The following is a 13,135-nucleotide window of genomic DNA, read 5'->3' as shown; positions in this document are numbered from 1 at the left end:
TGCTGACCAATCATCTGAGCCTTCAGTGAGTCACAAAGAATATATCCGCGAAGCTCAATAAAGCAAAACACGGTAGGACGAGGTGTGCCTGTGTATGTCATTGTACATTTGTCCAAACCCACAGAACGTACACCACAAAAAGTGATCCCTAAGGTAAACTAGGAACTTAGAGTGATTATGATGTGTCAGTGTAGGTTCATCCTTGGTAAAAAATGTACCGTTCTTGTGAGCGACGTCAATAACTGTGGCGCTTTGCAGGTGTGGAGGCAGGGGGTATATGATAAATCTCTGTATCTTCCTCTCAATTTTGATATAAACCTAAAACTGCTCTAAAAAAAAAATCTTACAACAAAAAAAACCAAACCTGTATTTATCTTTGTTTATAGGCCTAAAGTTAACAAAGAGGTAGACTGAAATGTCAGACACACAACTTGGTTCATTTCCTAGATAACTTCCTCCTATGAAATGAGAGGCAACTCACGTCCAAGTGTGAGATGTCTTTATTTTGCCTAATCAAGAGGGATTCCCCTGGTGGCCTCAGGTATTTGACATCTGCCCAGCCTATGAATCCCCTATTAATGTGTCTTTTAAAAACACCAAGTAATCTATTGAAGAAAGAAGAGATGACAAGATTATAATCAACAAGGCTGAATTTAAGACTACCTTTGTTACATTAGCAAAGTGAATTTTATTAATTTTTTTGCAGACCAAGATTTGCCCTGAGCTACCATCGGTTGCCAATCTTCCTTTTCTTTACCACCCCCCAAAGCCCCAGGGCATGGTTGTATTTCCCAGTTCTAAGTCGTTCTACTTCTATGTGAGCTGCTGCCACAGCATGGCAACTGACAAGATGGGTGGTGTGGTTCTGCGACCGGGAAACGAACCCCAGCCACCAATGCGGTGAGAGCGCTGAACTTTAACCACTAGGCCATCAGGGATGGTACGCTAAGTGAATTTTTTTGATGGCCTGAATGTATGAAGAAAAGTTGGAAATGTCATTTTCCTGCCCTTAAATTATCTTGTCATCCACAGCTTGGAAGCAGAATAGTTTAATGAAGTTTGGCAATCTCTCTAATAACCTTCTTATGCACACAGCCCTAAACTTAAGCATATGCTTTATACATATTTTATATATCTACAATTTTTAAGTTTGTCCTAACATAACTTCCTGGTATGAAAATCTTTTTATACCTTTTGTTACCAAAATGAACACAATATGCATTAAAATTACTAGAACCATTTGAAGAAGCCAAAGGCAGGCAGTTTTCATCCTTTGTTTAGGAGAAAAATCTTTAAAACAACACTTTTATCTACCTCTAGTAAAGAATGTGTTTAAGGGCCGGCCTGGTGGCGCAGCAGTTAAGTTCGCACGTTCTGCTTCTTGGCAGCCCGGGGTTCGTCGGTTCGGATCCTGGGTGCAGACAGGGCACTGCTTGGCACACCATGCTGTGGTAGGCGTCCCAAATATAAAGTAGAGGAAGATGGGCACCATGTTAGCTCAGGGCCAGGCTTCCTCAGCAAAAAGAGGAGGACTGGCAACAGTTAGCTCAGGGCTAATCCTCCTCAAAAAAAAAAAAAAAAAAAGAACGTGTTCAAGATTTTCTATTCAACTACAATATTTTGAGAAAGGTCTTTATTTGCTTTATACAACAGTAAAAATTATATATTACACATTAACACACTATATATCACCATGATATATAAAATGTTGCCTACCAAAACAGTTTTACTGTTAAAAAACACATACACACACATCCCTAAAAGTGATTTTTTTAAGCTGTACATTTTCTCCAAAAGAAGAAATTCCTAGCTTTCACTTAGAAAAAGAAAAAAAATTCAGATACATTTGCAAAGAATGATTCCATCTAAAAATTTTTTCTCAAGAGAAATCTGGGAATCACTGCATCATTCATATTTTCTTCTTCTTTCTCTTCTTTTTTTCCAGCATTCCTGCCATTTTCCTCTTCTTGGCTGACACCAGGCTATCTCCTCCTGCTGGCTTCTCACCGTCACCACTTGAACCCCGTTTCTTCGTGTTAGGTTCTGACTGCCTTTCTTCTTCCTGCACTCCATCGCCAGATTCCTTTCTGTTGATTTTGGGCTGTTCTTCTTTACTTACTAAAACACAACAGACAGTGTATTTAAAGACTTTTTTCCCCCACAATGAAGTGAAGTTATCTGGGTCTCCTCCACTTCAACAATTCAAGAGATGACACATTATTCGATTTTTTTAAATGATCACTTTCATTTACCATGAGAAGGCTGTGCAGCCAGAGGCAGGCTTTCCTTTACATCTGTCGCTCTGTCTAGCCAGACACCAAGACACGTCAGCCTGGAGTTCGTGTTTACTTCACAGAGTAAAGACGGGGGAACTTTCTAAAACAGAAGAAAGAAAAATTCGTAACAATTTAACATAAGGGAATTTTACATAATTACTTTTCTTTTTCCATAACATACGTTAATTTAAAACTTAGTATATTTTCTTGAGGATAAAATATGCTGTTCAGAAGAAATCTATTACCTTGATTCATGATTGATTTGACTATGTCCTCTACAGAGCCAATTTCTGAGTAATAAGAAATCGTAAACTCACTAAGGAAAGGGACTATGTCTTTCTCATTTCGAGGTTTTAACAAAGAACCTTGCACAAAGTAGATACTCGACAAACCATATTCACAGAATGTGCTTATGAGAGAACTAAGAATAACAAACCAAGCGTCTGTGAGAGGGAGACTACCGAAGGGAATTTTACAATTATCTGGTTCAGAACTATTGCTTGTTTCACAATCAACCAGGAATTTCCAAATTTTTTTTAGTAACGGCAGTATTTTTTTTTTCTTAAAGATTGGCACCGGAGCTAACAAGTGTTGCCAATCTTCTTTTTTTTGTTTCATTCTTCTCCCCAAAGCCCCCCATTATATAACTGTATACTCTAGTTGTGGTCCTTCTGGTTGTGGCATGTGGGACGCTGCCTCAGCGTGGCCTGATGAGAGGTGCCATGTCTGCGCCCAGGATCCGTACCAGCGAAACCCTGGGCCACTGAAGCAGAGCACGTGAACTTAACCACTTGATCTAACAAAATCTTACAGAGAACATCAATATAAAAGAAAAGAAAGCACTTCTGATTGGAAAAGCAGGAGTTTTGGAATCCTGACAGCTCAGCCTCACCAATCCAACCCAACCCCTTAGACAGCTCCGTGGAACCCTAACTTTACAACTATAAATTGATGAATCCCTGAAAGAGAATTAAAAAGTAAAAAGTTTATTTAAAGATCTCTGCCTTCTGATCCTTAAAAAAATTCCACCTATCTTATCTCAGAGCAATACTGATAATAAGACTTGCATTAGAGTGTATTTATACTGTGCTAAGTCACCGACCTTATCCTGTTGGAGCTTCCACATTTTGATGAAGCCATCACTCGATGCTGTAACAATAACATGATGTTCTGGAATTTCAAAACTGAACATGTCTTTTACCCTAGGAGAGAAACATTAACACCATAAAAGATCCTTTCTTCCGAACAGTACGATACTGTTATAAAGCTTCTATGCACATGGTCTCCTGATTTTTCAACGTTTCAAGTGCCAAACTGCTCCATGAACGGTACTAAAATATAACTATACTTCACAATCCTGTGAGTTAGTGAGTCATTTTCAGGGTCTAAATTTCAAGACAAAATTCACTATTAACCATACCTTAAGAAAAAGTTGAAAAGATGATAACTATAAATAATTAGGGTATCACAAAGGAAATAAAGACACTTAAGTCCCTCACCTCCAGAAACTATGAGTGCAGTACAGAGAGAAAAGACAAGAGAGAAGAATCACGGCCTCCTCCTATGCATCCATTTCCCTGGTCTCTAGTGCCACCACCCCTAGTCTAAGCTATTGCAATTTTTCTTCTGGATTATGGAGTAGCCTAATTGGCCTCTCAGCTTCCTTTTGCCCCCTAACAACTTTTAAAAATGTAACTGAAATCATGTTACTCGCAGGCTTAGAATCCTACAAAAAGCTAAGATCTGCTTTAACGTAACACAAGAGAGAAGTGGCTAGGGATATAGATGAAGCAAGAATGCCCAAAAACTGACAACTGCTGAAGCTGGGTCTGTAGGGGTTGTGTGCTTAAACTGGTCTGTCAGCTTTACATTTTTCCATAATAAGAAATAAATAAACGAAAATCTACAAGGGTATTTAGCATAAATCCAGACTCTTCATCATGGCCCCCAAGGCCATGCACTGTTTGGCTCACTCTGATCTAGTCACATGGGTCTTCTATCTGTTCCTCAGATATGACCAGCTTTCTCCCCCCAGGGCCACTGTGCCTGAGGGTCTCTCCTCTTTTTCTATCCCTAAGGTCCCACACCCTCTCCCCTGATCATGCCATCTAAATAACTTGCCCTTGTTATTCTTACATCATAATACTCTTCTATGTCCTTCCTGCTTCCTTGTTTGGCATCTGTCTGTTGCCCCCTACAATATAAGAGGCCCCAGAATGCAAGCTCTTGTCTTTTTTGTTCATCTCAAATACCTAGTGAGGTACTTCTAATGGATGCTCAAGGAATACTTAGGAAGGAACGGCCAAATACCGGCCTTGAAGAACGTGTTCACTTCCCAGTGCAGGGAAAACTAGGGCCTGTATACCGATTTCAGTATTCTGAGTATTTATAAAAAGAGATTTCTTAAGCTGACTGTTATTTAGAAAATAAAAACTAAGACTTATTTAACATGTAGAAGAAATGCAAGTGAAACACATTAAAGTACACTATCAGCTTTTTCAAAATTATAAAGTGGAAAAACCAGGGGCAGAGCCAGACCTAACAATCTGGGTTTGGATCCCAGCTCCATCACCTAACAGTGGCGTCATCTTGGCCAAGTCACTTAACCACTTACTCTTGAGACTCAGTGTCCACCCTAGAAATACAGTGAGCAGTAAAAGGTAACAGAGACTGGAATAAAAGAGAAGTCAATAATGCCATTTATTTCTCCTGCAGGAAAGACAAACAGGGTAGAAAAGGGGAAGAAGTGGACAATGGGAATAAAGTAAAAGGGCAACAGTGGTCCAGGGCAAAGCTAAGACTGTTTTAATATTTTTTTCCCATTCAAACATGGTTGATTTCAGGCCCCAAGTCTAACAAAATTATTGGAAAAATATGTTGTGCAAATCACTAGTTCTGATGACAACTTCACAACTTTTGCATTACTAAGGCCAAGAAGACAACATTTCCACCATTCTTTTAGACTCCAGAAATCATACATATGTAGAAACGTCTATCTCTGGAGTTGCTCATAAAAAACATACCCTGCTTTATTAAAGCATTGCCTACCTAACATTTATTGAGACTCTACACACATACACAGAGATTGGCCAAAAAATACCTGTTTTCATGAGCTTTAAATTGACAGAGGCACGTTAGTGAATCACAGTCAAAAAACCTTACAACTTCTTCATCTCCAGCCACTGCAAGCACAGACTCCTAGGAGAGAGGAAAAGAATACCATCCAGAACGTCATCAACAATTCTGACCATCACCATATTCACTGGGCTTCCATCACTGAAGGACTACTTACTGAAAGAAATGTAACAGAAGATATTCTCTTTTCATTTGTGATGGTGCCACTAACAGATGCAGTGTCAAGGTGATAGACATCTATTTTATTCAGTATGACAACTACATATTTCTCTCCTCTTGGGGACCACTCCACTATGTGAGCATCTGTAAGTTAAAAAAACAAAGCTTTTTTATTTCATAAATGAAAAATATAATGATCATAGTAGTCATAAAAATAGCAAATATTTACATTACCCATCTTTCACCTCCACTACCCTATTTAATCTTCAGAACAAACTTACGATACATATTTTGTGAGTTAAATTTTAGGCAATAAAGTGAGTTCAAAGAATCATTAAAGGTCATGCAGCTGGTAGGTCACAGAGCCACAACAAGAATCCTGATCTAAAATGGGAAAAGAAAGTAACCTAAAGAATTTGCTCTCAGAGGTAACCACCATCACGCAGGGAAATAAATGTGTACATGAATGCACATAAGAGTGTGTGTGTGTGTATATATATTCACATTCCATCAAGTTATAAAATACATTCCAAACAAAAATACTCACTTTGTTTTATATTTTTTATGAATGCTGATCTTCCTTCCACAAGATTCCACGTTCTGTAAGACAGGAAGCTCACTTATGGCACGATCACTAACTTTTACTAGGTGTCAAGGTGAGCATAATGAAGACTTACTCAAATGATAACTTACTAAATACATTGCTATTTAGAAGTGGCATCTTTCTTATAGCAATATCTGAAATATTTATTATCAAGCAAGATTACCTGGTTCCATTCCCACCACCCTTTACTATATTTAATGTATTTAATACATTTTCAAAAGGCTTCACCTCCTAAAATATTTCTTTTTAGGACCACTCTCCTCTTCACAGCTTACAATGACTGGAATGTGATGTGCATGCTTGAATACAGAGCTTGTCATTTTTTTCCTACCATTATGAAAAGGTTTACTAGCTTTCAACGTTTCCCTGTATCACAATATCTTTAAGTGGCTGACAGCGTGAAACAATACAGAAACAGCATCTAATTATTGTAGTAAAAGATAGTCTAGTGGTGGGTTCTTGAACAAAGACCACAACTTAGTGAAGATGCTCTTTGGGCATTAATGACTTACCTTAACGTCTTATCTGTACCCACAGACAGGGCCAACTTGCCAGATGGGTGAATAGAAAGGAAGGTCACCTGTCCTCTAAAAGGAAACCAACAGTTAGCCCCCAACTTGACTGGCACACAGAGACCACGGATGGGAAAGCGCAGGACTCACTTGTGAGCTTTAATCGACTTCAGGCATTCCCACTTCTTTGCATCCCAGACACAAATGAGTCCATCCTCTGCCCCGCTGATTAAGTGCCTGTTGCCATAGAATTTCAGGCAAGTGATTGTGCCTGTGGATTAACGAAGACAGGCAAAACTGATATTCATCTTGAATGCAAAGTCCATTTCTGGTCTGAACGCTATGATGTGGTAAGTAAAACATCCAATGTCTTAGTATAACTGAAATGTACCTGAAAGTCTTAAGTGAAGAATTACTTTTTTCCATAGTAAAACATAGTTTCAAGCCTATGCAAATATTTTCAGCAGAGAGTTTCTCTAGCTGCAGATAAAGACAAACTGAGGGGCTGGCCCCGTGGCCGAGTGGTTAAGTCCGTGCGCTCCGCTGCAGGCGGCCCAGTGTTTCGTTGGTTCGAATCCTGGGCACGGACGTGGCACTGCTCATCAAACCACGCTGAGGCAGCATCCCACATGCTACAACTAGAAGGACCCACAATGAAGAATATACAACTATGTACTGGGGGGCTTTGGGGAGAAAAAGGAAAAAATAAAATCTTAAAAAAAAAGAAAAAAAAGACAAACTGATCAGTTCACTTTCGTGCTCTGTGTTTCCATAATCACATATTTAGGAGATGGCTGGCTAGGACTGTTTGAGCAAAAGTCAAACAAACTAACTGGTTAACCAACTAACCTGGGGAACAAACCGACATGTACAGACACATGACTTCTACTTTCTAAACACTGAGTCAGCTACCCGATCATCCATGATCCAATCATTATCACTCCAGAGCTGTCTTTTTCCCAAAGTCTACACAGTTCTCACTCACTGGTTCTCACTCACTGTCATAAGAATTTATTAGAACAATTTTATAAAATGTTACACTCTTCAACTATGCTCTCTGTAATCTCCTCCTCATGGTTAATAATTTCCCTACATCTTTTCACAAAGTTCACAAAACACTCCACTCCCCTCTGCCCAAAGTGAAGCCTGGATCTCCCATGAATTTCCCCTACAGCTCCTGAGACTGGGAGACACATTGTCCTCAAACATTAAAAGGCTGGAGTGAACAACTAGAAGAACCTGCAACTAAGATACACAACTATGTACAGGTGGGGTTTGGGGAGATAAAGCAGAAAAAAAAAAAAAAGGCTGGAGTGAGGTGAGGTGAAGGAAGAACCCAGCATTCTTCGAGCTCCCAAAAGCAGTCCATGCCATTACACATGTACCCTCAATAAAATTCCCTGTCCTCTGAAGCTTGTGTCACCCAGCTTAACTAGCCCATGGCTCAGGGGTTGACAAACTACCGTCTGCAGGTTAAATCAGGCTGGTGGCCTCTTTTTGTAAATGCAGTTTTACAGGAACACAGCCTCGCTCATTCAGTTACAAAATGTCTATGACTGCTCTTGCGCTGCAACAGCAGAGCTGACTAATCGTAACAGAGACCGTATGGCCACAAAGCCATGATATTTACTATTTTGTCCCTTACAGAGTAAGATTGTGAACCTCTGGGTCATTATTGTCGCCCTGCACGCTTCCTGGTCAGTCCTTTACTCTGCCCTTTATAGTGAAAGAGCCAAAGATCTCTGATGAATACTTCTGCACCCCCTAAAAAAGCACTAATAATATGTGGGCTTATGTACCACCTTCTTCTCAAAGTGGGAGACTTTAGTCATTTTTGCCCACGTTTCCCTCTTTCCCTATTATTCTATTTCTAACTTTGGAAATTTTGCTTCTCCACATCTTCCTACTCCTTCTGCCCATAACTCCATCTGCTCCCTGGAAAAGAGCTTATCTAAACTGACTGCTGGAAAAACAGGATTTATACAAGGAATGAAGGAAATCAGGAAGCCTGCTTCATTCACTCCCCATGCAAACTCCTGCTAAGGAAGTCCTCTTCTTGTGGAACACCTGTACCGAGGGATACGGACAGACCAGATTTGTTTACCTTATTTCCTCCACGCCTAAGGGAGAGAGAAGCCTTCTCCGTGTGAACTAGGATTAGGAGACAGTGAGGGAAACGAATGTATGTTGAAATCACTCAAAGCCCAGCTTCTGTGGAAAAGTAAGACACTTGTCAAAGTAACTAAGAACCATTTAACAGAAGAAGGCCATTGACTACTCCCTATTTACTGCTAGAAACCAATGCTTGGTGTGGAACTTCTGAAATAGATGAAGATAGGGTAGGAAAAAGGGCACCTGTCCTATCTGCCTTTCATTGCAGGAAACCAACTTCCCAAACTAAGTACTAATCTAACTGATGCTACTATTTTAGGTTCTTTTTTTCCCTTTTCCTTCTTCTCCAACACACATTAAACCCCTTCTCTGTCCCCTGGGAGAATGCAATGAAAACAGCAGAAAATGTTCAATACTGAGGAAAAAAATGAGATGTTCAGTCTATCCCTTGATCCTGCCACTATCCTGGGCAAGGTCACCATCATTATGGGAAACACAGCCATGACTCCTTGACCTCAACTCTAGTGATCTTTGCCTCTTCTTTATTTCAGCCCCTCACACCTACAGCCTGGATACTGTTACACCCAGAGCTGCTCCACAATAGAACTCTCAACCTCTAAGAATCTATTCTCTGACAGCAACCTCCCATCTTTCCAGCCCTTTGATCACTCACACCCACCTGCTTTTTTATCTCAGATCCGTGGACCCTTGACATCCCATTTTCTCTAGGCTGACAACTTAAACTACCCTTTCACCCAAATCCTCAGTTCCCTTGCAAATCAATCCTTCTATTGCACACACCAAGTAATTTTCCTTCCTCTATAACTGACGTTATGCAATCCATAGCCTCCAACTTCAATCAGGCAGGCTCTCATCAGTCCTTCTGCTTGTTCTCAGTCAGCACCTCTCCCACACCCAAACTGCCAGCACTTTCCTCAAGCCGGCACTGCTCCCTCCCATTCAATCCCTTGCCTCATCCTCCCAAGGAACACCAGGATCTGGCCCCACCTACTTCTCCAGCCACCCAACCTCCATTTTAATGTTCTCACAATATTAACCTGTTTACAGTTCCCCATGCACACCAGTGGTTAAAAACACAGGCTCTGGACCCAGGCTCAAGTGCTAGGTCCACTGTTTTGTGACATTGGGCAAGTCACGTATAACATCTTTTACCTAGGTTTTCTCTTCCATGAACTAAAGATGCAGTGTACCTTCTTGGCACAATGCTGGGTACACGATACTCCGTCAATAAAGTTAACTATCTGATGCTGCTACTCGTGCTCCTCATGCTGTCTGCTCTGCTGGGAATGCCCTTTCTGCCTCCTTGCAAAGTTCACCAGGCTAAAAACTGACACTTCTCTTTTAAGATCATTCAGATGTCATTTTAAGGAAGTTTTCAGTGAAAACTCGCTTCCTCCCTCCTCCCCTTAGACTGACTTACGTGTCTCCCTCCTGTCTCCCAATACAGACTGTGAACGTCTTAAGGACCAAAGAACCACATTTCTATATTTCGATGTACAGACTCTGTTACATAACAGAAACTTAATGAATTGTTCAACTGAAGTCCAACAGTAAAGTAATAACACTTGAACATTATCATCTTAAAGGACACCATTTTCTTACCATTGTGATGTACTAGAGCCCCATGGTCTATCTTCTTTTTCATGTCATAAATGTGAATTGTTTCATCTTTGCTCCCAGTGACTACAAAACGACTATTTACAGCCACCGCTGACAAGGAGGCAGTGTGGGCGTGGTGAGTGAAGTCAGCCACAGGTGTCCATTTCTGCTGAAGAATAAAATATACGATCAATACCACAATCACATCATACTTCTCTAGAAACAGACAAATGCTCTCATGATGCATGAAAACTACCAATGGGCCCTACAAGTGGAGAAAAAACTATGCAATGATATCTAGATTCAAACGAAGAACCTGAGAATTGAATAAGGAAGGTAAAGCAAGGAAACCCGAAGGCAACACTGAGGACCGTGACTCCAAAACAATTATGAGAACTGGACTACAGGGATTTAAAGGTCCCACCCCAATCTTTAACTCCTTTATATATTTACTTATATGTGAGACTTCCATACCATTCATTCATTCAAATGTTGAAATTCTGATTTGAATTTATTCACTCAACTACTGAATGACTACTATGTGTTTGGCACCATTTTAGACAGTTAATATATAGCAGTGAACAAAAGAAACAAGAGTCTTTATTCTAACGGAGCTGCCATTCCTGTGGGAGACAGACAATAAACAAATTAATATGATGTCACATAGCATAACGACAAGCGCTACAGAGAAAAATAAGGTAAGAGAATGTTTCCATTAATACCAATACAAGCCCTAGAGAATGACCAGTGATGAGGTGTCAAGAACACTATGCTTCCTGACATGGAACATTTGGATTCGATAACTGTGACAGGTTAAGTACAAAGGATGACAACTGAATACATATACAGACATACACATAACTCAAATTGAACGAGACGCATCAAGAAGTATTAGAAAAACAAACCAACCAAGGAGGAAAAACCCCACCAAACTTCTTTGAACACACTTAAGATGTGTTTTTGCAAATTAATTCCCAAATAACTACAGTAACAGGCTGTCCTTCTGTCAATAAGGATGGAGGGATCCTCTTCTGAGGAAAGGCATGACATTTCTGAGGGGCTACTATGGCCATAAATCAAGGAATAACCTCTGCTTGTGCACATTGCAGAAGGAATGCTGGCTATCTGGGCTACTGTCTGTCCAGGGTTAGAAGCAGTATTGGACTGGACAATGGTTAAGAGCTTCGTGTTAGAGACACCTGGGGATTTGAGTCCCAGGTCCACCAGTTATTAGCTGTGTGGCCTTGACCTATCTCAACTTCAGGTTCCCCATCTGTAAAACGGGGATAACTGTATCTGCCTCAGAGGGTCGCTGTGAGGACTACTATGTGTCTCAAACATAATAAGAAACATTATTACAAAAAGAACACAATCAGTAGCATCATCTTCAAGTATTCAAAACATGTTACCTTTCAGCCAAAGGCAGATTAATAACCAGAGTGGAAAATACTAACCAGAGCAGAAAACAAAATAAACAAAAGCAGTTAGTCAAGTCATATACTTCCAATTTTCCGGCTAATTCAAGACTGACATCTTGACTTCTTCCTAAAGAAGTACTCAATGAAACAGGTTTCTAGGCGATATCTAGGATTAAGAGAAAAACAGTACTGGGCTATAAGCTAGGAGACCTTATTCCTAGTCCTGGGTATGCCTTAACTACTTGTTTGACTACTGGCAATTTACTTTACCTTTTTATTCACACACCTACTAAGACACTTATTATATTTTGTTGTAATTTTTCTCCATGTATTGTCTCCTCCGTCCTCTCCCCGTTACATCGGGGAAGATCTCTAGTGCAGGATCCATACCTTTGGCTTCTTTACACTTTCATTGCCAGTAATGGCCCCACGATAAGAGCCCAATAATAATGGATAGGTGTCACTTTATCGATGAGGGGTTTCTCCTGATCCAGCTCTAGTATTTTGTAAAATACCAGGACAGAAACTCAGTGAAAGATCAAACTGTCCTTTCATTAAATCTTGAACATCTAAATCGGCAGTCAACTTCTGGGAGATACCCTTCAATCCATAAACTATGACTCTCTTGCCGAAATACCAGCTTCCTTCGTGCACCGTGGTCAAAATGTGTACTATAACAGACAGACATCATCTCGTCTTATGAAATGCCTACTCCATGTTTTAAAAGGCAAACTTATACTTCAGTCTCCTGAGTTTTAATTCATCAATTAATCCCTAAGATCCCAGACAGTGTGTTCACCTCTGGTGATATGTTTACCTGGGCCGGGTGGGAACCAGACCTGACCTTCTGCTGCTTCCCTTAGGTAGTCCCTCCGCGCGCCGGCTCTTACCTCGTGGTCTTCACTCGCCTTGGGTTCTGGGTGTACAGCGAACCCAAAAAGGACCTGCTCGTAGCAACCGGCTACCAGCTCCATTCAGCAGCGCACGTGCCTCTTCCGCGAGCCCGGCCAAACGCAGAAAAATGACGAAAGCGGATGCAAGAGGAAGGTTGGGGGGGGGCCTTCCTACGCCGGCGCTCAAATTTACGTCAAGACCGCAGGGCTGCCTCTTAGGCGCCTGCATCTGTGGAAAGGGTGTCAGCGCTCGCAGATCACGCGGAACTTCCATGAAGAGAATAAGGAAGAACCCCACATGAGAAGGTTCTCATTGCAAGGAAGAAAAGAATGGGGGTCTCGCAGGCATATTCTAGGAAGCTGTGAGCTCGGAGCTTCTGAGGGGCGGGACATCCTCTGCGGAAGA

General features: G+C 40.9%; 1 protein-coding gene across 5 annotated transcripts; it reads right to left on the bottom strand.

Moving 5' to 3' along the window:
- Window positions 1-1,618: 1,618 nt before the first annotated feature.
- On the bottom strand, window positions 1,619-13,133 carry PAK1IP1 (PAK1 interacting protein 1). 5 transcript variants are annotated; one of them, XM_070584042.1, is made up of 11 exons: window positions 12,727-13,108; window positions 11,873-12,002; window positions 10,422-10,584; window positions 6,837-6,957; window positions 6,687-6,761; window positions 6,118-6,170; window positions 5,569-5,714; window positions 5,377-5,474; window positions 3,379-3,478; window positions 2,253-2,376; window positions 1,619-2,118 (listed from the first exon to the last, which is right to left on the bottom strand). In XM_070584042.1, exons 3-11 carry the CDS (start codon window positions 10,462-10,464, stop codon window positions 1,910-1,912), a joined length of 969 nt encoding a protein of 322 aa, XP_070440143.1. In that variant the 5' UTR covers window positions 10,465-10,584; window positions 11,873-12,002; window positions 12,727-13,108; the 3' UTR covers window positions 1,619-1,909. The 5 variants fall into 5 exon arrangements, with proteins under 5 accessions (XP_070440143.1, XP_070440145.1, XP_008531497.1 ...); XM_070584044.1 differs by having other exon boundaries at window positions 10,422-10,587; window positions 12,727-12,851; XM_008533275.2 differs by lacking the exon at window positions 11,873-12,002 and having other exon boundaries at window positions 12,727-13,133.
- Between the last annotated feature and the right edge of the window lie 2 nt (window positions 13,134-13,135).

Source organism: Equus przewalskii, chromosome 19, assembly GCF_037783145.1.
Source record: "Equus przewalskii isolate Varuska chromosome 19, EquPr2, whole genome shotgun sequence".
Lineage (NCBI taxonomy): Eukaryota > Metazoa > Chordata > Mammalia > Perissodactyla > Equidae > Equus > Equus przewalskii.
This window is presented reverse-complemented; position numbering and strand designations above follow the sequence as displayed.